Source organism: Parasteatoda tepidariorum, chromosome 9 (genome assembly GCF_982258835.1).
Source record: "Parasteatoda tepidariorum strain Cologne lab strain chromosome 9, Ptep-v5.0, whole genome shotgun sequence".
Lineage (NCBI taxonomy): Eukaryota > Metazoa > Arthropoda > Arachnida > Araneae > Theridiidae > Parasteatoda > Parasteatoda tepidariorum.
The window spans coordinates 79458844-79486426 of record NC_141763.1 but is presented as its reverse complement, the minus strand read 5'-3'; the positions used below and the strand labels follow the sequence as shown (position 1 = coordinate 79486426).

The 27583-nt window shown below is 27.9% G+C and overlaps 1 protein-coding gene across 2 annotated transcripts; it reads right to left on the bottom strand.

Annotated features, from left to right (window-relative positions):
• Positions 1–1142: 1142 nt before the first annotated feature.
• Positions 1143–22601, bottom strand: LOC107439837 (solute carrier family 12 member 9). 2 transcript variants are annotated; one of them, XM_087152218.1, is made up of 13 exons: positions 22442–22601; positions 19057–19337; positions 17397–17531; positions 15524–15658; positions 14381–14665; positions 11840–11947; positions 10336–10447; positions 9095–9252; positions 8489–8571; positions 8255–8379; positions 6959–7151; positions 4097–4342; positions 1143–3120 (listed from the first exon to the last, which is right to left on the bottom strand). In XM_087152218.1, the coding sequence occupies exons 2-13, from the start codon at positions 19328–19330 to the stop codon at positions 2257–2259; spliced, it is 2718 nt and encodes a 905-aa protein (XP_087008344.1). In that variant the 5' UTR covers positions 19331–19337; positions 22442–22601; the 3' UTR covers positions 1143–2256. The 2 variants fall into 2 exon arrangements, with proteins under 2 accessions (XP_087008344.1, XP_087008343.1); XM_087152217.1 differs by having other exon boundaries at positions 22164–22577.
• Positions 22602–27583: the final 4982 nt, after the last annotated feature.

Genomic DNA, 27583 nt, shown 5'->3' with positions numbered 1-27583 from the left:
TTATTTCCTTGTATCTGAAAGAACATTGACATATTAAAACATTGTACTGCACACATATTCTCCAATATTTAAAAATTGTAACAATAAGTGCAATAAATTTCAATGTGAATTAAAATTTGTATTTTTCATAGCCAAATTTCCCCCCCCCCCCAAAAAAAAACCCCACTCTTTAGGCACTATATACATTGACAAAATAGAAAATAATTATTAAAGAAAATAGAAATTAATTAAAGATTTTACATGATCATGATAAAATAACTAATTTCTGACTAAGAACTTTATTTTTAAAAATTATATTAGCCACCATAAAAACAATTTACACAAAATTTTAAATATATTCAATAATGAGTGGCTCATTTCTTTTCTTAAATTAATGATTACTTTAATTATGTAAAAATTTTTAATTCAAAATTATAATTAATCCATTATTAAAAAAGATTATAGAGAGTAATTTTAGATTTAAATAAGTTATTTATAAAAGCATATTTAACAAAATATTAACAAGATTAATATTAGTGATCATACTGAATTTATAAAGATAAGTAAAGAATTAAGCAAACAAAGAAAACTTTAATTCATATTACAAATCTAAAGTAGATAATGGCGCATAAACTTTTATTAAAATTTATTACTTAATTCAGTATTTCTTTAATGAAATGATTAAAAAAAATGTAAATAATTTTGAAATGTACAAAAAGTACGGAAATGGATAGTGGTTGAATGAATTGTGAAAACGTTGAATAGAAAAATGTGGAAACCACGATTTTGCATAATAAGTGACGAAAATTAGACATGGTAAAGGAAAATCTAGTTTTTGAAAATGGAAAAATAAGCAAGTTTAAGCACAGAATAAGTGAAATTCCTGTGACAATTCATTTCACAGACCAAGTCAAGTGTGCTGTAATACTACTTTCTCACCAAATGGTTACTAATTTTGGGTGGTCACAGTTGTTCAAAATAAGAGTTTAGCTAAAATTTAAAATATTTTCTGAATCTGCATAAAATTCTCTTGCAATATTCGTAGTGTTGATGTGATAAGATCCACTCAAAAGTTCCCTTGTAAAGAGGTATCAAGATAAGATTTTCATGAAAGTACTAAAGGTTTTAAAATGAAACTTGTATTAAAAAGTAAAATCAAGAAATTCAGATTAGAAATTTTTTATTCAATAAAAGCAAATATTTATATATATAAACTAATACATTAATAGGTTTTGAACTACAAAAATTTCAAAACGTTAAAAAATTGGAAAAAAAACAAGATTTTTCCAACACAAATTATCATTAAAAATTTAATGCAACAGTAAATCACAAGCACAATAACATTTAAGAATTGTGAAGTAGGAATAACAGTTTGTTTGGAAGCCCCAACAAAACATAACAGATAAAAAAATTATCACAAAAAGTAATACAGTTTGAATTGACTAGGGTGACTAAGTGCAGAAAATTTTATTTGAGAAGTGACCAAAATATTAACCTTTAAAATTTTTTGAATATAAACTTGCAACTTAAGGCATTTTTTATTATGTTTTCGATAAATGGAAGAAATAGCTGTTGAAAATTACTTAAACTAATTTTGCAACCTAAATCATTTAAATTTTTTTTATAACAATAAGAGTTGAAATTATTGAATTCTAGCTTCGTAAAACTTTAATAATCGACAAAATATTGAAATAAGTCTTAAGTTTTGCACTATAGCCACAACAATTAAAAAGGAACTAGTTTATTAAAGCAGCAATGAAAGATACATTATATGTATTAGAAATAAATATGTATAAAGAAATAAATATAAAGACACAAAAAATAATGAAAGTTTACAGTTCACATTCTCAAAAATAAGACATGGAAAATATAAAATAGGCTGAAATCAATAGATTTAAATTTAAAAACTAGCTAAAAACACTGGAAACCTTAAAATTGTGAATCCACCACAACTATACATTGAAACACGGGATTTCACACCACAAAAAAATAATTTCATTTTTAACTCAGAATTAAATTATTTAAAAACATTAACACCAAACACTTTTCTTACTACAAATTCATTTTTTGGGAGAAATCTTCAAAATTTATACAAATCAGAGAACTGAACTTTTAAAATTTAAATGATGAACCTATCAAAAAAACTAATCAAGATAAAATAAATATTCTTTTAGAACTTCGGTTAAAGACATTTTTAAGATTAACTTAAAGAATAAATACAAACTTCTCTAAAAATGGACAAATAGATACACTAATGATTAAATATGTAGTACAAGCTCATAAAGCAGTAGAGGTCACAGGGTTTATTCCGTGGACTAACAGTGTGGGAGGCAAATTGACAGTCAGGGCATCCAAGTGCTGAAGATAATTCAACTGCAGTTTTGATGACTGTGGTGGAGGTGGTAAATATATAAACAATACAGAAGTCTGAGAACTTTGCTGCCTAATCAGGGCATTTACACCAGAGATGTAACTCATATTGATTTGGTTCGACTCAGATTTGTCAAAGTTATCGAGCAGAGCTGTAACGTGATCCCACAAAATTATGCTGATATTTGCATTGACTCTTAACAGCCTTAACATGTTTTCCCACTGCTGTTGATGAAAGCTGGAGTTCTCAGAATGCGCACTAGTGCACATAAATACTCTAATGACTGCGGAAGACTTCCATCCAGATACCATATTCAAGATGCACGCCAGTTGCATTATGAACTGCCAGCAGTTATCAATGCAATGAATAGACCTTGGGTTAAAAAAATTAATAGGCCATAAATCAATATATTTTTTGTGACCTTTTCTGTTTAAAGCTTTTTTGTCTAGTTTGTGAAAATGCCTGGCGAGGCAAACATTTTTCTGTAAGCAGAAAATACCATCCCAAATAATCTGCACATATTCTTCCATAGATAGTGACCTATTGCCAGGTTGGTCTCTTAGCTCCAAAAATACCTGGTCTTTCAAAATTACTCTTTGGATGTCAATAAATGCGGATTCTCTTTCGAAAAAATCTTCAGGTTCAATGTCATCATAAAAACCAAGGAGGACAGTGTTTGGTTTCATTGCTCCAAGGCCAGAAATACGAGCCAGATGATGAAAACCTTCTCTTACAGTTGGGGATAAAGTAACTTCTACAAAAGCTTTAATCTGTAATAAAATAGAAGGCGTACAAAAATAAGGTAATTCTTTTTTAATTAGTCTCATATTTATTATAGAGAGATTCAGTTTCATAATACCTTTCATAACTATTTAATGGATTTTAGAGTCTTTAGAAACAAGCATTTTGTAAAATTTTAGGAAAATTTTCTTATAGCAATAAAATCTCAGCAAAACGAAGAATTAGAAATATTTATTGAAAGTACTTTTTCATTAGTATTTTATGTTTAACTATGTTCTTGTACTTTGAAGAATGCAAATACAACGATACCCCAAAATAAAATTGTTTATCAAGCTTGGGAACTACAGCTGGAAAAGCTATAGAAATTAAACAGCTACATATTTTTTCTCACAAATTTTCACTATTTTCTGAAAAGTTCAGTCATCATAAAAATATCATTTGAAAATATTAGTTTTGTAATTTTATATGAGTTATGTGTTTACTTTTACAACATTTCATTATATAGTAAATAACCCCGTTTACATTGTAAGATTTAACATGAACATAAAATAATTAGCTTCTGACTAAGAACTCTTTTTCTTGATTATATTAGAAACCATAACTATACACAATTTCAGATAGATACATTATTGAATGGCTCATTCTATTTTTTAAATTAATAGTTACTGAAATTAGGTTTTTGAAAAATTGTGGATTAAGTGAAGTAAGATTTTAAAAGAAATTTAATTATGAAGTACTAGAAATTTAGTTTACACAAAAAGAATATTTCATAGGAAATAAGTTTTTAGAAGAGATCAGTTTCTACATATATTTATATAAAAATGAATTTAAAACATCCCATAAAATTTTCATGCCTATATTGTTCCATTGCTTTTTCCTATACTTTGATAGGTTCTTTACTATATTCCTCTTTTCAGGGGAATTTAAGGAGTTTGCTCAGAACATCTACACACCTCTGCATGCCAATATGTCACAAACATACCTTTAAAAAAAAATGGTACAAACCTTTAATTTATCAAGTAAAGTAAGCCACAAAGGATACTCTTCAGCAACAGGGTCCGAAAGCTCATTTTCTCCAATTCGTCCCAGTTTAACATGCCCAATAACATACAAGCCACTCTTTTTCAGATCGTTGGCGAATCTTATTAAAGGGAGACAGGATCGAGGATTAGCAACCAAAAGGAGAAATTGAGGCCGCCAAAACTTGACATGATCCTTTCTGCTATCCAGTAGGAGTAAGTACTTGCGGACCTAAAAAAATTGAATTTAAAAAATTAGAATGAGAAAAGAAATTTTCCAAAATGACAGATAAAATTAATGTTAAGAATGTGGTTTCCTATAGTCTCCTGCCCCACGGTTTCAAAAAATATAGTCTTTAACATGTTAAAACCTAATAAACCGATCTAAATTTTAGAGCCAGGTTATTAACTCCTATTCTTACGAAAACAAACTTTAAAATTTTCATAGATTGGCCATACGCGTCGGGATAGACTGGTTGGTAGGACGCTGGGCTCTCATTCGGGAAAATAGGAGTTTGAATCAAGTTGGCCGAATACTCTCCGTGTAGTAAATGGAGACTGGTGCACCTTAAAACTGTTTGGTTACAAAGTCTTCCATGTTCCCATAACAAATTACACTTCTGGGGGTTCTGGATTGTAGATTTGATTGTTCTCTTGTTCAGGTCAAAAGTACTATCTGGTGAGGAATGAGTGAATGGGTCCCATCTATAAACAGGTGTAACACATGGGTGTGGCAGAAGTCTAATTCAAGTCACTGGAAAACAACAATCACACCCCAAGTACCGTAATGGCCTATGACAACAAATTGCCATATACATTAAAAAAAATCCAAACCTTACCCTGACTGATTTTATCGAATTTTCCCTATTTTTGTTACACAGGACATAAGTTTCATATTTAGTATATCTTTTTGTCGTAATCTTATACTTAACATTTATTACAAAAATTAAACAAATGCTTTTGGATTAATATTTAACCTTCAAACTGAATTTTTCTCTGGATGTTAAGGTATTTCATTAAATTTCCAAACTTTTTGAATTCTAACTTCTGATTTCTTTACACTTCATTTTAAATAAAATGAAAAGCTTTAAAAAATTGAAAGGAGAGAAAATAAATAAAAGCAAAAATTAAGGACTTTTTCCTAAAAATTAAGCACCATAAAAATAGTATAATTGTTTATCATCGAATATAATGCCAGTGACAGTACCAATTATTTACCTTTCCTAAAAAATATCAATAAATTAAAAAAAAAATTCATTATAGTTTAAGTACTGATATAATTGTAATAAGTATCAGGATTCGCCAAAGCAGGACCAGTCAATTTTTGCAAACCAGGGTTGGGTTTTTTAAAAATTTTCAGATTTTTAAATGTTAACATCTATGAAACTAATCCATATTCCATTTTTAATGATTTCATTGAAATTAAATAGCAAAATTAAGATTTGCAAATTTTTTCATTCATTAAAAAAAAAAAAAAGTAATAAATAAATTTGGGAAAAAATTTAAAATTATTAAAACATGTTTTAATATTTTGCTGCAAGACATGCATCACATATTCAGTAGTGGTCTAATCACGCTAAATATTCAGTTACGCCAAAAAGAAAAAGCAAAAAGTTTTGTCTCTAAAGTGGTGTATCCTCAATGCATGGTCTCATTCTAGGTGATAAAAAAAAAAGACCTTTTCTAAAAATATTTTAGAAGACTGACAAAATCGTTCCTATCAAGTATAGCGATACTGAAAAATTAAGGACTCTAAAAACTTTGTACCAAAATTAAGTGCTTTTAAGTGCCCTTATTTTGAAAAATAAAAATTAAGCAGTTTTTAAGGACTGTGGGAACCTTGTATTTATATAAAATAAGGAATTTGCTTAACATTTATACACAGCTGTCCTGAACTAGAAGGCAGTATCTTTTACTGTTTTTTTTTGCTTTTCTCAATCTTTTCTTTTTTAAGTTTCTAATATAACATTACTACAGCACATTAATATATCAATAATGTGCTTTGATTTAACAAACATTTGTAAAGATACTGGAACATACTGACAGTATAAAGGTTAAAGTAAAATTTCTTTAAGTATGTGCTCAAAGGTAGCCAGACAATGTTTTTCAAAATTCTGTCTTCGAGAAAAGATGTAAAAAGCATTTAAAAAGGAGAATTTAATAAAAATTAAACCTAAATCAAATCTCTTTAAAACAAATTAATTCTGGGATAAAGATAGAACTTAAATCTTCTAATTTAGCTATATGAAACTTAGCATTTAGCACAGCAAACAGTATTTTCTCAGGGTTAAAAAGTTCACTCAAAATATTTACAAATTATTTCATATTATTCTTCCGTAAATGGATAAACTTTTAATACATAGCTGTAAACTTACTTTATGTGTGCACCAAAAGGTACTACTTATTTTAAAAAACACCTAGTTTCAAAGTTTACCAAAATATATTTTGACAGCATCATTTAAATAGATTCCTCATTTAACATTTCACTTACTAAATATAACATAAATACAAAACTAAATTGCATAAATTAAAATTTGACTCTTTACCTGCTGTAATATATTTTTCTTATAAAAAAAGGAGTAAGATAATTAAATATTTTAGACAATGCTTGTCAAAATTTAAGTGGACTTTCTTTTTTACCATACGAAATTGACAGCAATTATTTTTTTTCAAGACCATATAATTACCAGTTTAGAAAATAACTTAACTAAATAGAATTAGTGTAATATAAAAATTTAAAGATTGTTATAAATTTAAATCTTATTTTCTCAACAATTTTAATGTAATTTAAATTATATACAATGTCCATAAATAATACATCGTGAATAAGAATTAATATAAGAGTCACCTGGTGAAATATCAAAGCTTGGCTAATAGATCCCCATCGGACAGGCAATGATCTCAAATGAAGAATTATAACTAGCAGCAAGCACATTATTATGGAGATAGCAGCATAAAGGGGACTTATTACAAACATCATGGAAATGCAGCCGAGAATACCAATCATTGCAGTGTGCCAAGAAAAGTATTTAAATGAAGGCCTATTTAAAAAAAAAAAAAATGAATAGTCAAAAACTTGAAACATAATTTATTTTAACAAGAGAAGGCATCATTACTCATTGAATTTAAAGTTTTATTTATAAATAGAAATGTGATCAAAATATTAAGGCAAAATAGAAATTTCTAGGACTAAAAAGATATGCGAGAAACTACTTCGATTGCTAATGACTGACAAAATTCAGAATAACTTTTGGAAAACATTTCTCCCTGTGAATTTTTTTTATTTATTAAAGTTTAGAAAAATTTGATTTACATTACAGTGCATTCATTAAAGAAAAGGTATATTCAGATTCATGTCAAACTAGAGAGAACAGATATGATAAAGGAAAAGGGTCTTTAACCATTTAGCTAAATAGGATGCTTATAGACAAAGAGGTTTTAATTTTTATCACATTATAACTCTTCACACTGAATGAACAACTTTAAGATCATGCTTTAGGCACATTTTTGAGAGGAAGAATTATGGATAAGAAAGCTTACCCAGGGTGCATAGCCAGGATTTTTCAACAAAATATAAGCAACTTTTAACTTTTAAGTGCTTTTTAAGCACTCAAATATTTTAATCCCTTTCCAAGTATTAAAAAAAAAAAAAAAAAAAAAAAAGGAAAAATAAGGATCTGTGCAGTAATAAAAATATTTTTCTATCATTTAAAGTTATTAATTTATAAAACATAAAAATCAATAAAATTCAAAAACTATACAAAATCATGATAAAATAACTAGTTTTTGATAAATATTGCAGAGAATTGTGGAAAATCGCGCATTTCTGCAATTTAGAATGACAAGCAACACTGCAAAGTAAAAAAAAAAAAAATTTTTTTTTTAAAAGACAGATTAAGTACTTTTACAAACCCTGAAAAATTTTTTTTTTAAGGGATTTTAGAAACTCTACGCATCCTGTAGCCAGCTAAATTTTGAATGCATAACAAAAATGGAAAAATATTAGCAGGCTAAAAATTTCTATCAACCTAAATAAACAACTTTAAGCTTAATAAATTTTTTTTAATTTTTACAGAGTGAAAATTTCAGGAATGTTTTAGAGTTATTTTCAAATGTCTAAGTAAAAAAGTCACTAAAAGATCACCTGAAATTAGGAGCAGACGCTACTTCAAGGCCTAAACAAGCTAAATTAGTAGAGAAATAGGACAGCAAAAAGAATACAGATGTTATCTGGGCAATGGTATTCAATGATCCAATCAGAAGAATCAACTGAAAGCAAAAATTTAAAGTCAATAATTTTCAAAAGCATTTTAAAATAATCAAATTTTAAATAAGTATTAGATGGAATAAATTCCATATAAAAGTATTATAAAATTACCTGAACTAAAAACCAAGCTATAATTACAGCTCCAATAGGATTGTTTCCATGTGTCAATTTCACTACTGGTATCAAAAGAGGCCCTAAAAATAAAGTTTAATTTTAAAGAAAATGAATATATTTTAAACATACATTTAAAATAAAATTTTTTTTAATAATCCAATTAAGTTAAAAAGCTTTATGTCTGAAAAACATGTTTTTAACATATTTCAAGTCATTAAAATGTGATTAAATATTGATTAAAATATAATCTAATAGAAAACAGGACAACTTAAAAGAGTTAAACTATAAGCCAAATGAAGCACTTAAAAAAAGGTTCAACTAAAAAGGACAAGTAAAGCTTTTTTTAAGCCACTAAAGATTTTATTCTTGTCTCCTTTGTAAGAATTTAATTGCATATTTCTATAGGTTTCAGCCATTAACACACATAATTAAAAATAAATAAAATTTATTAATTGAATAAGCAATGAATATTGTTAGATTGATTGTATAGAATACCAAATTACTAAATTTATCTTTTAGTACAGAAATATTAAAAAATTCATTAGATAAGAACTTATGTTCAAAACAAAATTAGACAAATAAACAGATAAGACTTAATATTACCAAATATTTCATCTTTGGCCAATGCTTCCAAGACTCTGGATGAACCAATGAGATTACTCAAAGCTGCTGATAAAGTAGCACAAAACAGACCAACTGACACAAGAGGAGGATAAAGATTTATATACTGCATATAGAGATAATTATTCTTTAACAGAAGGCTAGAAAAGAAAATTAGGAAAAAATTTACAAAATAATTCTTAGTTTAAGTAAACACAAACATCTGCTAGCTAGTTATACAAAAATATATAAAATTTAAAACTTAGTTAATATTTTATTTAATTTTCTTCAACAAAAATTTATGATATATTATTCTCAGTAACAATGGGAATCAGTTTGATTAAAAGATTATTATGTTTGGTAACCCTATACATTAATTTTATCAAAATAGGAAAATGTAAACATTACACAACAGTATATCTAAACCAGTGAAAAAAGCAGTATAGCCACTTCTGGCTCATGCTGCCAATAAACTTCAATCAAGCAGCAAATAAAAAATTTTTTAGAAAAATATATTACTTTGAAGCAAAGTGCCATTTTAAAGATGAACAAAGGCAGATATTAAATTTTGAGTTGATTTTCAGCATTGTAAATTTGTTAAATAAATTTAAAAGTATGCTATTACAATTGCATCAAAAATTTTACAACAAGGTGAAAGTTTTTTCTTTTTATTTAGAAAAAATCTAAAACGCAGAGTTAATGGTATCATTCCAAAGATAGACATTGATAGAAACTAATCGCACTATTCTCCAATGCAAAATTTTTAACTGCACATTATCATTAAGATTTCGGTCAGATTGGAAGAAAAAAAAGTCCAGTAAAATTTACCATAACATTATTTATTAAACTACTTATACATTTATTAAAACAAGTTTAATAAATTTATAATACAAAAAAATTGGTTCAATTCCGTTCTAAAATTTCTAATCTATATAAACTAGTGATACCAGTTTGCTCAAAATTTTTTATGCCAGTTAATATACAAAGTAATAAACAGATACATATTTAAAAAGAGTGATAAGAAAATTTAAAAAAAAAAAAAAAAAAAAAAAAAAAAAAGAGGAATCTATTTTAATAAAATTTTCAAAACATAAATTTTAAAACATTAAAACTGTTGCTCAAAGATTTTAGACAATGTTTTTCAAATTGAATAGATTAGTCCAAAATTCCTCCCTTCTCAATTACTCAACATTCCAGGATGATATATATACAACAATTTTACTTTTCTTTAACTAAATACTTACCTTGAACAAGATGCGGCAGTAAGGAAGAATAATAAAGTGTATGTAACAAATGTGAAAGACATAGCAGTGAGAGTTCCTTTAGGGATAGCTCTGCCAGGATCTTTCAAGTCTCCTGAAATTTAAATAGAGTACATATTTTAAATGGTTTAATATATGTATATAAATTTATATTCTTTAGTATTAACTTCCATCACTACTACTATTTCACTATAAAGACATATATATATAAAATCCAACTGTCTAATCCACAGATTCTTAATTTTAATACCAATTAGAACCGTGGCTTGTAGTCCAGTATAGCAACCGAAATTCAGTTATATATTAATTTGATTCAAGAAAAATCCCTTCAAAATAAGTCAAACATTTGTTTCTAAAACAATTGTGTCAATTAATCTATTAACGTAATAATTTGACTCTGCAAAAGTAACAAAAATTTAAAATAATTTCTATTTTTAGAGTTAATGCTTTGAACATCTACATGGTCATATTTTAGTTTGCAGGAATATCTAGAAATAATTTATGTACTTAACCTAGATAAATTAGTAAATCTACATGGATATCAGCAAAGGATAACTCTTCAGAGAAAAGATTTGTTAATATCCAGGCCTACACAAAAAACTTGCAATAAAACAAATTTCAATTATAACTTTGGATAGTCTGATTTAGAAACACCCATTTCTTGCCAATAGCGATTGTTTAATTTCAGTGAAAGAAAAAAATTGTATGCAAAATGGAATTAACAGAATGCCTACAATTTTGATTGTATACTTTAATAAAATTTGCAAATATTTATATACAGTAGGGAACCGATTATCCGGAACGATCAGGACTATCGCTATTCCGGATAACCGATTTTTCCGGTTTTCGGAATCGCTACAAAAAGCCGTTTTTTTTTTATTATTAAACCCAACTAAAAAAATTTTTTTTTTGGAAATAATCTTAAAAAGAAAAAACGATGGAGTAATACACTAATGATTATTTCCAAAATGATGGTAAGGTAAACATCTTTCAAAAAAGAAAGAAAAATCCTAAAATCTTATGAGGAAAATTTTTTTTTTTTATAAAAAAATGGTGGGAACATTTATCGAATTTCGTTCCGGTTTTTTGGTTTTCAGATTTCCGGATAACGGGTTCTGTACTGTACATAGATTTTTCAATTTATAACAAATTTAGAAATAGATTTGCTTGTACTACTATTTAAAAAGAAATTTAATAATTTAAATGAGAAGTACAGAAAGAAATATAATTTGTGTAAAATTAAGGATCATAAGAATTAATTCTGCAGAATACCACAACTTACATTCTTTCAGCAATGTTAGTTTAAGTAAATATCAATTCCAATTACACCATATTTTATTTATTTAGGTAATGAGGTTGTCAAGCAGAAATTTTTTTTAAAAAACAGCAAAACACATGAAATTATTAAAAACAAGCATTTCAAACTTAAGAAGCTATCAGCAATAACATTTCTATTAAATGTATAAAATTGCTTTAGACTTATTACCAGACATATTGGCCCCTGCCATGATTCCAGTTACACCACTAAACATAACTGCAAAAACAGTCGCAAAAGTAGTCATTTTGCTGGTTGTATAGTCCTCTCCATAATTTGCTGAAAACAAGATGGATAGAAAATGGATTATTTATTATACATTAGAAAAATTCTTAATCATTAAATAAAATTTAGAAAACAAAATGTAGTTATAAAAAAAAGTTTCATAAAATGCAATAAAATTGGTTTTGTTGCATCAAAGTAATCAATGCAAAAATCTTAAAAAAAATTATAATTTATTAAATAAATAAGAACATACATATTTGTAATTTTGAACAAAAGCTATAGCTGAAGAAAAGCTTATGGCTCTAATTTGGATTTAGCTCACTAAAGTTCATACATAGCAAACAACTTAGCTATGGGGAATATCCAAACTTGAACCCGTAACATCAATGCATGCCCCAGCTAATAAATTCAAACTACACCACTTAACTATTCTGAGCTACCCTGCAACGTTAAATATACAGACATCTAAAATCTACCCTCAGTGGGAACTACATTAGCTGGTCATGAATTGCTTTACTCCTGTGCTAATGTAGGGTGAAAACAGTAAACATACAAAAGATATATTTTACAGAAATAGTGATGCACATTGAGGAAGGTAACCATTAATAAATAATTTACACAAAAAGTGGAAAATTCAAAACCCAGTTTCATAAGACTACTAAGTGGTTTCTAAATGCTGTTGTAAGTTTTTCAGACTTTGCAGGCCTTATTTTGGAACAATGTTTAGCCTCAGAACTACATATTTGATGTGCTTTATAAATTGCCATGGAGCATAGTTAACTATTAAATGAAACAGCTCTTTGGCTCATAATATTCACAAACGGTTATAATTCTTCAGATATTATTAAACGAAAGAGACATAAATCGAAAAGAAATATTCATGCCAAGTATAGATACTTTTTCAATGCCATTAACCATACATAAGCAGCCAAAAGTGAAGCAACCTAAAATATTGTGTCACAACTGAGACATCATCTTTATCAAATGTCTTAGTGAACTTTTTCATAGGTCATGGAGTATCTATCTGGGTCCATACAGTTTGCTAGGATTTAGGAGTAAGGGAAGCAGTATAGAACTACAAAGACAGATTTTTCTTATTTTAAGTCTTTTTTAATGTTAGCTATTTTAATTAATGTTGAACAATAAAGATAAAGCGTATTTGGATTCTATTTTTTTGTTCTAATTTTTATTTTATCAATAGTATAAAATTCAATGTCAATCTTGTCAACAAGACAATGTTGAACAAGAGCCAACACTCAACACTAAATAAAATTCTAATGAAATTTTTTTTTAATTCTTAGAATTCTAAATACTTATATAAATGATTGACAATTAAATTTTGTTAATAGTTATTTATTCTTCAATGTATTGATTAATATTAAAACAATTTTATTACAAATTTTTTTACTTTTAGTCAAGTTTTTGAATATATTCAGATTAGGTCTAAAAATATCGGTAGATGTTAGCTTAAATATGCATGAAAGAAAAGCTCATTGAACTATGTTCCAACTAAAATTCATTTTTTAAAAATATATCCACTGTCTTGAGAAACTATTTTAGTTCACTAGGACAGTTTAGATTGTAATTTTTTTTTAATATTCATACTGTTATTCTACTAAACATGTGTTTTTTGCTTTTATTCTAGTGTATCGCTTTAAAAGAATTTTGAAATTTTAATAAAATAAAGCCAAATATAGAACTTAAAGATATTAAATCATGTCCATTCCAAGAACATTTAATAAAGCAGTAGATTTTAAAAGCCAGAATGTTTGAACTCAAGAAAATATTTTTTCCCCAAGTTAAAATTTTATAATACACTTTAAGCTAAAGTGATTATAAAACTTTAATCTTACTAAATCTACGCTTGGTAGTTTAATTAAACATTAGATAAAATTTCTTTAAATTAGAGGGATTTTAAAACATTAGCACACTTGTTTGGTTAGCAAAATTAAAATTTTTGAATTATCCACACCTGTAAATTTGTTCATAAACACCTAATGAATTTTATTACTTAAAAAAAAAAAAAAAAAAAAAAAAAAGGAGCGTTCCTAAAATATGGTTTTCGAATTTTAGAAAAAAAAAATTAATCAGAGAAGAAAAAACAGTTCAATAATTTTAAAAATATTCCCTATTAAAATTTTATTTCATAAAACTGTAATTTTTTAAAAGGATAGTTTTAGCATGTTCTGATATGGACACAATCCAGTTCTCGCAGACTTGATTTAAAAAAAAAAAAAAAAAAGGCAGATTTTATAATCAATTTTACTGGCGGTGGTCACTCAAAATTTTGTTCATTGCACACAAAATACTACTGCATCCTCAAAATAGTTTTCTAAAATAGGCAAAACAATTTCATAAATTCTTTATTCTTGTTTAATCTAAAAAGCTTAGAATTTGTATTGTATAATTGAAGGTACACTGACTATTAAAACTAATGTTATTAGATCATACTAATTAAAAGTTGGCAATCTACAAAATGGATCTTACCCCAGATATTATTTGTGAAAGTATGCCAGCTGAATCCTGTATATTCTGCTACACTTACATTTACTACATGATTTTCAGCAGGAAGAGAAACAAAGAATGGAGTGACAGCCATAAAACTTATCACAACAGATGCAGTACTTGTAAGAACAATTATGAATATAATAACTGAAGTACGAGCAAACATTGATGCTCCAACGAGACATACAATACAATTGAAGAAATTCAAAACAGATCCAAAGAGGAAATTGTACCAGGGCCCTCCTGGTAAAATAGATTCCAAGCTCCCTAAAATTTAAAAATAAAACATTAAAATTATGGCAATTTCAACAAAATATTAAATATCAAGTATTTATATTTCTCTAAATTTAGAAAGAAAAATGAAACAAATTTAATTTATTACATTAAAGTAGAGAAATATTTAATTGCTACAATATTTAGAAGAAAAAAAACTGCACCTTACTGTTACTTAATGTAGTCAAAGAGCATTAAGCACAACTGAATGATTTTAATTAAAGTTTTAGATGTGCACTATAAAAATAAAATGAACAATACAGATTCAACTTACTAGACACAGATAAACTTTATATTAATTTGACACTAGTGTTCACAGTTTAAAATCTACTCTTAATTTAGATTTCCTTGCAAATATAGCCTACTTCTTAGATCGATTGAATTTAATATTGGCAACAAAAATTTAAAAAAAGTCTAACACAAAGTGGTGGCATCCCCTCTGCAGAGGATCAAAATTGTGATGGCATGTCTTCGGATCAGCCTCAGGGATGTTTCCCAGACAGTCGCCAATAGCCCATTGTGCAGCTCTAGTGCGACATAAATGAACTACACCAAATGGTGCATTAGGGTGTCCAACAGTTGTGGAACTAGCATATACATAAAGAAGGAAACCCAGAAGGAGAAAATGTCAAGGTATTTTGCATGAATTGTTATATTGCTGCAAGCTGCAAATCAGTCCACAATGGTTTTAAGACAACTATAATTTAAGAGAAATATTTACTTAAACTTTAAAATATACGAAATAGTAAATTTTTTTTTTTAAAAAGGAAAATCTATCACACACTCCTAAAAATAGTAAAGATTAAAGATTACATAGAAACAAATTAGTTCATTGGAAAATTAGAATCTCACCAGATGGTCCAAAACTGTCAACTAATCCTTCCACACATCCAGTTATATACAAAGCACTGGAAAATATGTTTGCTAAGAAGAACAAAGTTCCAATGCTGCCACCAAATTCAGGCCCTAAAGCTCTACTGATCATGACTAATATACGTTAAGGATTAAAACACAATCAGTTATGTTTATAAAAATTTATGTACCGATGAAAATTAATATATAACATTGTGCGAATAATTTTTTTTAAACCCAGCCTAATTTTTTATAAGTTGTTAAATGTGAATTATTTTCCATAATATATATTAAAGTGTTGTAACAGTTGAAATTTTGTTTTGGAGATGTTGCACCAAAATTTTGAATTCCTAAGACATTCTAAGTATTGTGTTAACAAAGAATGTTTTATATGTATTGTAACCAAGAATTATGTTTTAATACAATTTTGTTTTTAAAAGTTATTAGTCTTTAATTTTGACTATGCCTCTTGCTAATTTCTTGGATAGGATTAAATTTCATGCAGTCTAGTGCCATGATTCTCTAAGATTATCTATAATCCTTTTTTTAAATAACTAAATATTTCGTTAAATAATGCCAATTATCATTGCTTAAAATTAATTCCAGTCCAAATTGCTGTTTAGCTTAGCAGATTAATTTTGCTAACAGATTTTCGAGTCACATGGATGGCCTGCACGAGCACGTCGGAGAAATAGTAAATACTGAATTTAAATATTAGATTTAAGGTATGAATATACTAATTAATTTAACATTAGAATCACGTTGTAATTATTTGAATATTTTTAGATACGTTATTTGATTTCTGATTTAAATTGTTCACAACGCAAGTGTAAACTTATTAAATAATTATTCCAAATTCTATACGATCTATTATATTATTTTATTAAAGGACATTATATGTTAAAAATGATCCATGAAATTAAAAATAAATTATAACCATGTTTACGAACCAATATATAATTTAAATATAACCCTGGTTAGTTTAATTTTCTTTAACTATAACAGTATAAAAACCTGAATTACTTTTGTCAATACTGAATACCAATTTTTAAATTATACCTGGTTTACATTATAATTATTATAATAAACAATAATCTTAAATTTAACAGGAATTCAAAATTTTGGTGCAACATCTCCAAAACAAAATTTCAACTGTTACAACACTTTAATATATATTATGGAAAATAATTCACATTTAACAACTTATAAAAAATTAGGCTGGGTTTAAAAAAAAAATTATTCGCACGTGGTTTAAGATTATCGGCGTAATTAGATTATTAAGTATCTATTTTAGGTTAATTTAACATTATAAAACTTTTCGACATTGTTAATTAAAATTAATTACTAATTTAATACGCCAGTTTGAGGAAAAAAAATACTTATCGGTCATCCGGTCCCTGGATCCAGGGCCCAGTAGCCCAAAAACGTCTACCTAAAAGAAACGTGCTACCTTTAAGAAAAAATTACGAGACTGGCTAACGCGCTCTGCGTCGAAAATTCGAAAAAAAGGGAGAAAAACAGCGCCCTCTGGCAAGCTCTGATAGGCTCTCATACCATTACGTCACTCCTACTCATTCATTACATCACTCCTCTTCAGCCATTTACTGCCTGTTGGGGAAAAATCGTTTGCGAAGGGACTTAAAACTCAAAAAAGGGGAGAAAAAAAAAAAAAAAATCGCTTGCACGCGACCCAGCCACCAGCCAATTTTACAAAACAGATTAAAACATTAAAAATAAAATAAAAATAGTTTTAACAATTCAATTAATGGTTTGTGATGTCTTGATTTTTTTTTTTGTTTATAAAAATTTATGTACCGATGAAAATTAATATATAAGTTACACAATGATACTAATAAGTAAAACACAAGGATACAGTAAGCTCCACCACCTTCTACCGCTCCGTTTGTAGAAATAGCACAAATAGACAAGACAGTTGATAGTAAAATCACATATGATAAAACAGTTGAACCTAATGTCTCTAATAATCCAGCATGACCAACTATAAAACCTGAAAATTGCAAAAATAAAACCCGATTAGTAAAAATTATGATTCATAAATATCAGATTCAATATTTCAGATAATTCTTAATTCCATTTTGATATAATTTGAGCTTACATAACCAAACCAAAATAGAAAAGTGATTTAGACAAATTTTAGAATTTTGTGTATGTTCAGAAATTCATGTTAATTTGTAATTAATGTGGAAATATAAAAAATATAAATTGAAGAATAAATATTAGATAAAATTACCTAGCTATGCAACTCCTTTGTAATTTCAATGTGAAAGTAAATAGTTTGAAGGCGAAAATCTTAATTTATTAAAAAAGTTTCAGTAATTTATAATTCGTATACACAATAGACTGCTTTAAAAAATATATTTAAAAAAATCCTTTAAAACAGAATGTTCTCCATTTCATTAAGTTAAGTACATATTATGTATATAAATTTTTTTATTTATTATTCTATACTAATTACTTAAAATTTTTTATACAGAGAACATTTTGCATTTCATAAAGAGAATCATTATAAAAAATATCACCATGAAGTCATACATTTTGAAGGTGGAAATAGTTAAAATATGTCAAAATGAATCAAATTAATATGAGAAAAATACAGAGAAAAGGCATAAAATCAAATTTAATAGATCACTATAAAGTAGTTAATTTAAATATGTATCGTTGAAATCACTAAAGAATCTATGAAAAGTTTTCAAGACATTCTATACATATAAAAAAGGCACTAAATGAATTACAAAAATATGCAATTTTAACTTGTAAATGCATCAGATACATTTTAAATATTTTTAACAGAAATATTAACTCTCTCATTTTACTTTTAAAATTTAAAAAAAAACACCATTATACAGAATGAGGTATAAAGATTAATTTATAACTCATTAGCTGTTATAAGTACTAAATTTCATAAAACAAATTTTAAATTTGTATCAAACTCCAAATGTTAGAGAAAGCTCCCAGCTCCCTACCAACCAGGCTATTTCGGCCTAAATCCAAGTCTAAACACTTTATAATTTAGATAAAATTATGCCAAATTTTTTTTAAACAATCGAATGTTTGTTAAAACCTTAAAGAAAAAAAAAACTAAATGTAATTATGAAAAGGTCTAGATACCAAAACTGAACACTGAAACCACAGTTTAATTAGAACACATATTGTTTCAAAAACTAATTAGTGAATGATCATTTAAGAAGAAATTAAAAAATAAAAATTTGAGTTTAAATATTTTAGTTTCTATCTATTGATGCTGTTGTGGCCAAAATTTTATTAGCTAAACACTATGAAACATGCAAAAAATTTTCTTGGTACAGAGACAATCCCCCCCCCCCCTCATTTTCAGGAAGGAAAAAAAAAAAAAAATGGAAAAACTGCAAAATCTTATCTATGAACATGAAACATGATTACTACATTTGCCTTTTTGTCTGGCACAGGAGAGGGAATTGGAAACAAAACATAGTGTAACAACCGGTTTAAACAAAACTTAATGAGACTATGCAAATAAAAAACTCAATATTTACCAACTCTCAAAAATAGCACTGCACTAAACATAGATAGTGACACAGGAACAAATACTCCAGAAAAAGTCGTAAGACTTCTGACAGTACCACCACCAGTATTACTGACATTAGTACTAGCAATGGATGTTTGCGATTCACAGCTACTTTCGTTGAAGCTGCATAGAAGCCTCACATTTCTCAACAATGGAGTTTTATCATCTAGTCTTTTTTTAGTGCTAACATTGATCTGAGAACCATCTCCATCTGTAGCAGAAGAATTAATAGAAGGTTCCATCTTAAAGCTAAAAAATAAACCACAACTGAAAACTAACGTAGTTACTAATCTTAGTATTAAACAAATTAACACAATATTAAATGCAGAAACAGTAATCCCTGGTGTGCAATCTGGAATGACGTACAATCCGTCGGCTTCACTTTTTGGTCAGACGAAGAATAAAAAAAAAAGCAGCAGAGCTCATTCTAGGCAGGGTAATCAGGGTGCAGCACCCTGCTGCCCTTTTTGTCAAAAGAATCCATCCTGTTGTCCCTGAAGAAAATTAGTGCCCTGATGTAATAGACTCCATACTCTTTTGGGCAGTCCTTCTTTATTTCCCCCCCCCCAAACTCTACAATGGATTTCTTAAACAGGGTGCATAGCCAAATCTTTGAATAAAAAATAAGCACTTTTTAAAAACTTTTCAAGCACTCAAAAAATTTATATTCAATCAATGATATTATTGAAAAACAAAAACTTTTTATAAACAGTTTTAGCGTTAAAAAAACCCCCAAAAAGAAACGGGCGTAAATCGAAACAATCAGTGCTTTCCCACAACACCAAGTTAATTCAACTTGACCCTGAACTCAGAACAAAAGTATCCTTACCCCCTACGTCAAAAAAAGTGTTAGAAGTAAAATAAAATAAACAAGAACGAACTTAAAATAAATTAAAAAGAAAAACATTTCATGAGGATCTGATATTCTCTATCCGAATTGGAGCACTCGGAGCAACTCCCCATTTTTCGTGAACAGCATGGATGGGATCCACCAGATATCACTGAAGGGAGAAAAAAAATTATTCGAAAAAAAAGCACTTTTTAAAAACGACAGCTGAAAAAAGCACCTTTAAAAGCTTTTAAAAACGAAATCCCCCAAAAAGCACCTTTAAGTACTTTTTACAAACGCTACGCACCCTGTTAAACTCTATTATTTTCAACTCTTTTTATTTAGTTTGTCATTGCTGTCAATACATAGATTTATATGGGAAACTAAAAATAGCCATCACACTCTCTTGCTGCACTTGTCTTTGAAAGTTTGCAGTTACTTCTACTATCATTAAATCATACTTATTATTATTAATCATTTTAATAATTAAATCATAACTACAGACACTCAAAAACACACATTTATTATTTTAATAATATATGCATGCACTTCAAATAAATTACTAAGCTAATTAGCTCATTAACTCTATATATATATATGTTAATTTATTAATAAAAATAAGTAATTAATATGATTGCTTTGCTACCTTTAGTAAAGTTATGTAATATGTAATAGTAGTATAGTATGAATATATGTAATAGTAGTCAGAATTAAATATATAAACACAGATAAATTTTAACATTGAGTAATTAAGGCAGTGTTTTGAAGGTTCAGTGGCTTATTTTTACAAAAAAGGTGAAGAGGACACATTTATTTGGATCAAAGGGCAAGCTGAACGGATAGCTCTTCAAAAAATACTTAAGGAGAACACCGATAACTGTATTATTGAAACTGTGACAACAGTGGTTAAGGCCATCAACAATCATTCTAAAAGGACCAAAGTTCTAATCTTAGTTAAGACTTGAACCCAAATTTAAAGCAATAAGTACAGTGAGTCTAAGAAATAAAAAATGGATGGTGGACAACAATATTCAGATTGTCTCCATAACACCAGTCATAAATATAAGAAACTACCACAACCTCTCTGGCAGACCAACTAGGTAGTTGGTACAAAAATGTTAAACATTGTTGTTATACATATTTCATTATAGCAGTGCTTAACACATTTATAGACTGTATTGTTTTGATGTTTTATGGTGAGTATTTGACATTAAACTAAGATTCTTTAAATTTGAAAAATTTAGATTGTAGGAACTTAATTAGGATTATTTAAAAAAAAAAAAAAAAAAAACTTTTTTAAAAAGTTTCACAAGACTTTTTTTCACAAAAAATTAAGAAGTACTTTTTTCCTTAAGAAAAACTGATCCATTTATTAGGCTAAAATTAAATTTTGCACTAAAATACTTCAAAACATAGGAATTGTTATAAAAATGAACATTTAAAAAAAAAAAAATTGTTTTACAAATAGCTTAATTATTGAAAACAAAGTCAATAATAATAATAAAACTACAAATTAAAGCATGACCTACCAATTTCTTAGCATTTAATACAAAAATCATCTTTTGATAAATTATACTGTCTATAATAGCAAAAGTCAAATGCTGCTGTTCTGCAAGACTCATACTTAAAAATATATAAAAACAAAACATCTAAAGTAACAAAAAATCACATGGTTGAAGATAACAAAAACAGCCTATAACAAAAAGCAAAGAATTAGAAGAATGGGAAGGGGGAGAGAAGAGGAAGGTCACTAGAACATAGAGTTGTGGAGCTCTTTGTATATTCTATGAAAACTAAAAGCTTCTGACAAGCTGCACTGAATATTTACAAATAATTCAAATGGAAGCAATATATATTTAATTTTCTGACATATTTAAAAAATAAAAATAACTCTTTTTAGAAAATGTTTAAATGTTAAAACAATGCTTTTAGTTTTTAAAGAAGATATTTATAGGAAAAAAAAACCCTCATACAATACAAATAATACTTTTAGATAACAAGCAAGGAAATATTAGCTTGTTCATACAGGGGTTAATCTAAAAATATTATAGAAAACAAGAAAAATTTTTCATTTAAGCAAAATACCCTTATTTAGACCTTAAATATAGTAAATAAAAAAAATCTGAGCAAGTTTGAATAACATTAAAGACTAAATTCACTGCAAAAGACATTACGCTGGGATAAATTTTTAATAAAAGTTGCTACCTAAAACAGCTAAATTAAAATAAACAATAAAAAATATATACATTTCTACAATGTTTGGAAATCTCATGACAGGTCTCTTGTACTATTGCAATTTAGGAAAATATTTGAGTTTACTTATGTTCGTTATTTGTTTTCTCATGAAGAACTTCGAAATTTGAAAAAAAAAGTACAACATTAAAAGTCAGGTGTATCGTTGAAAACCAAAACATAGCAGATGACTATGCATCGTAAATTACATCACCTGTGTAAACACAGGAGTAGTGTCCCGGTAATTTAAACAAAAATACAGATTGAAAAAAAGTAAGTCCATAAACATTACCTCGCCTTAGGACGTAAGCTAACTGAATTCTTTAGAAAAGATTTAAAGTAAAGGTAAAATATTGCATTTTAGGTCGTCATTAATATTACTTGTAAGGTGTTTATATTTATGTCACTGTAAAGGAAATGTGACAGACAGCGCATGTATGCTGAGATTGCTGCCAGCTTAATTTGCATAATTTGCACTTATCATTAACAAGAAAGATTTATAGGTAGCGCTGCTGAATTCTTCGCAAACCAACCAACTTATGATGGGGCAAATTTTGTTGAATTTTGGGATAATCTTAAAATTCAATTCTTATTTAAGTATCAATTATCAATTCTTGTAGAACAGAAGTTTGAAAGATTATAAAATAAAAATTTCAGAAGCTCTCCATTTTTATTGTTTTTACAAAAATATGTAGACTGAAAACATCACAAAATCATCAAGAAATACATTTTTTTTGGTTTTATCTACGATTGAGGTTATATTAGCACAAAAATAAGTAGAAATTAAGAAAAAAAATTGAAAAGGTCTAACCATTAGGTTTTTATTTTATTTTCAATTTTAACCTTGAAAGCATTTTATTTCATTTTAGTGTTAATAAGTAGGTGTATTATAAAAATTATTTTATCATTTGTATTTATTATAATTTTTTTAAAATTATTTTTTTAATTATTTATTGTAATTTAATTTTGATTCTAGACTTTATTTTGCTTAGATGCTGAGAAAGAATAATTTTTCCATTAAAATCTATAAACACTATCAAAAGAAAGGTTAAGTGGAATAGAAATTCTCAGGTAAGTTCTATTTATTCATTTCATTATTCTCATTATAGATAAAACCTGATTTTTAAAATTGTAAATTAAGAATTTATATTAAGTGAATTTTATCTCTTATTAATTAGAGAATTCCATATTGACCACTTTAAAGCCATTTATAAATAAATAATAATAAAAAAACTTTCATATAGTAATATTTCCAAGACTATGTACTTTTTATGGCAAATAGAAAAATTAAAGATATTGATGAGTATTTATATTTTATGATTAATTTGCATTATTACTTCTTTTTAAATAAATGACATAATTATTTTTTTTTCAGTGATAATCAATTAAATAAAATTTACAGTTTGTTCTATTATATGTCTCAATATCATGTTTAGGCAATATTAATATTTAAATTTTACTTTTAAGCTTGCAGTGTTTTTTCCTGTTAATTCATCATTCTTTTTAGTTAGCAATTCAGTTACCTATTTTCTAAGATCACATATGGAATAATTTAACTATTTTAAGTATTTCACAAATCTGAACTTATTTTTTTCTTCTTCTGGGAACAGTCCTTTAAGTTTTAATGTCTTTCATTTTAGTTATCTCTTATGCTATAGGACTATTTAAAGATTCTTTATAAAATTTACTAAAAGGACAATAAAACAATTTATTGGAGTTTATTTCTTTAATTTCTTTAATTAAGAAATCCACAAATTTAAATTTATTGTCAAAAACTAAATTTTTATTCCTTCTTATCTCCGGGATTTTCTTTTCCATTAATTTTACTGTCTAATTATTCACATTACTATTTAATTTTCAATTGTTTGGCTTCCTTAATTTTAGTTTTAGTTAATTTTAGTGGGTTGATTTTTTTAAAGCTTATTTTGAGAAAGGTGAACTTGGCCAATGATTCCGCTAGACTTTTAAAAGTATATATGTATATATATATGTAATACAAAAATTATAAATACTTTTGTATTAATAAAAGCATTAAAACTCTTTCGTTTTCATATAATATCTTTGGTAAAGGATAAGTGTAGAAATTCTATTTTGGGACTTCAAGGTTGAAAACATACCAATGAATAATAATTAGATTTATATTTCAAAAGAGAAGTTATTTTAAGATCTTTCACTTCCATATAAGGAAAGATTAAACGATTTGCTATGAGTAATAAATAAATTTGATGAGGCGTAAGAATACAAAATAGGTAATAATGACTGGCCTCTTCACAACTTTTAATCATCCTATAAAACGCTGGAGCAATGTTTTTGCGTGGCTTTTTGGTATTTCATGCTTACAAATTAAACTCAGTCTGATCTGACTGAAACTCTCCCTCTCCGGCTGAAGAGGGGTGAAACTGCTATTTCACCATCGTTTAGTAAAATAAAAGATTATGCCGAAACTGGACTCCTTAATCATGCTGTTTTGACTTCTAATTGACTAAAAAATATCGATGTGGATACACCGTTATTTCATATATATATATATATCCACTTTCCCTGTTTTCCAAAATATTTCGGAACATTTTGTTAACGCATTTTATGGGGGAACTGACCTTGAATTAATTTTCTAAGCCACTGCTTTATGTAATGTTTAACTGCTTTCTCTAAAAGTTATTTTAGAGGAAGCAGTAAAGTCCCTTTCCCTTTTTGTTTGCATTTCAAACGAAAAACTCAGACAAAATTAACGGATTTTATCAGTAACAATTAAACTTAAGAACGCATGTGATAATGTATGTTTAAAATTACTTTTGTAATAAAATCAGGTGTAATTTTATACATAAATTTAGCTTTTTTTTAGTTGAAAATGTATGTAGCATAATTTTTGCTCTGTTCTTGCTTTCCATGCAAATTTCTTTTATGGTAATGATTTATAAAATAAATAGATACTAGTTTACAAGATGAAGGTGCATCAATCGCTATTTTAATTATGCTTAGTGTTCTGTTTTGTGTTGTTCAAGAATTTTAAAAGGTGATTTTCTATTTAACGAGTTTTCCATATAACGAACTTATTATCGAGATTTAGCGACTTCGTCAAATAGAGGCCCGACTGATCTTTTTACTCTTAATAGGTTTAAACTCAGGAAACAACTTTCAGTTTATTACAGAAATGTCTAGTAGCCCCCGTATCTATTACTCAATTATAATTCTTATGTTAACTTTCTTTGTAGTTAGAGTTCTTTAAGTATAAGTTTTATTTAAGATGGAAAGGAAAGTGTGTAGCAGAAAAGTCATTTTTTTGACATTTGCGTTCCGTATCTCTTCTGTAAACCATCCAAAAGCAAGGGGTGAGGAAGTAATTGCTTTAAGTTTCATGTTTAAGATTAAGATTGCTTTGAAATCAGTGAATAAACATATTAACAACGAGTAAGTAGTGAATTTAACAGCAGTGAATTTATTTAAGGACGAGTGAATGAATTTATTAATTCATAAATTTTTTTGTGAACCTACAAATTGTGCAACGTCAGTCGGCGACAACAATTTTTTTTTCGAATGGCAGGCACTGAACTTTATTCGTTTCGCCTTAGAAGATGCCAGAGTTGTTACTCATTTCGCTTTGCCCAGTGGGCACCTGTGAACCAAAGTCACGGAGGCGAGTAACATTGCCCACGCCACACTTCCACAAACCCGTTCATAGGGTGGGCCACATTCACCCATCACACACAACAGAGGACAACACAAGAGAGAGAAACATCCATGCCCAGAGCGGGATTCGAACCCGCGGCCATTGGCTTCGCAGACAGGCTCGCTAACCTCTCTGCCACCTGGCCGGCCGACAGCAATTTTTAAAATAGTTTTTAACAAAATTGCGACATATTGAATGTTAACCTTTAAAATATCAATTCAAATATGTACAGTTACTTTACTTTTCTTATTTTACAATCGTCGTTGAACAGCTGACCCAAATTTTTGGTTTACGACTGTTAATGTTCAACACCGTATCCTTGTAATTTTGAACCCAATCCAGTAAGCAAGGGAACTCCTGGATCAAGTATTGGGAGAAATTTGCCTTCGTTTAGGAATTTTTGATGGAACTAACTCATATTTGCGTTACATGGAGAGGAAAACCACGACAACCTCCCACGGTCAGCCTAACGCAAAGGGACTCCAACCGTCTACCACTGAGGATGTTTCACGTCAGCACTGTGGTTGGTGCAAGCCGGATGCGGAATTCGTATCGACCAACCATCTCTGGGATTCGAACCCGGTACACCTCTGGCGTATGCTCCGAGCTGTTCAAGGTGTAAGGTTTTTCATGTTTTGAGTGTTATCTCTTGTTTGACTATACTTGTATAAAATATCACCGTTAGTTATTTTTTGGGTTGCGTTTTGCAAAGCATAGCTTGCTCGCGAAATTTTCCAAATTCATATGTTGTTTGTTTCGTTAAAATTCAAATTGAAATAGCGCGTTATATTTGAAACACTACCAGTATAATAATATTTGATGGCGGCCTTTTTTCAAGCTTAGGCCTAACAATCAATTTAACCCCTTGCGCCATTTTTGCTTAGCTTTGCACAGTCAACCATCCATAGGCTGTCAAAGATTAAGAGTATGAATGAACTAACTATCGAAAAATTCAAAGAACGTTTGATTTAGATTTAGGATCAAGTTTAAGTAAAAGCTTTTTCGTGGTAACTGTAATGAGTTTTTCAATCGTCAGCATAAAGTTATAAACGAAATTGGGGAAAGATTTTAGTTTTCTTTCATATAAGAAATGAATCATTAGTCGCATTTGGATGTAAAACTATTTTGGAATATTGTTTTTTATTATTTGCAGGGTATGATTTCGTTTTTATTTTTTTTAAATCAGTATTAATGCTAACTAAAAAATTTTAGTTGCAAATCCAAGTATATACCAGTATTTTTAGAGCATTATCGCAATACAGTTTCCGATGCAGGAAATGAAACACAGGTAATTATTACTGTGGGACATATTTCTGCATAATCATTTCTGTAGGACAATAAAGTTCAAATAGCATTACTATATGCCATTTTTATGCTAAAAATAGAGGTGTATGTTTATTTTTAGGCCTTAGTCGTCAGATGTAGCGCACAACAAGTAGTGAAACTGTTGTAGTCGCTACTTTTTTTCGTAGTTCGTAGTTCTACTTTTTTTTAAAAAAAAAGTAGAGTAGTGAGTAGTGCGATACCAAAAAGCAGTAGTTTGTAGCGAATCCTGACAACTACTTTTAACGTTAGCTTAGAAAGGAAACACTGTTCTAAAGCAATTAATTTTTTGATTTGAAGTGTACAAATCTTTGTGGATCAATGAATGCAATAAAAATGACCCTACGGATGCAGCTGAGCGTTAACAGAAATTACGTATTTAAAATTACGCATGATTAATATTTAAATCAGCCATTACAAAAAATGGATAATTAATCACTTTGG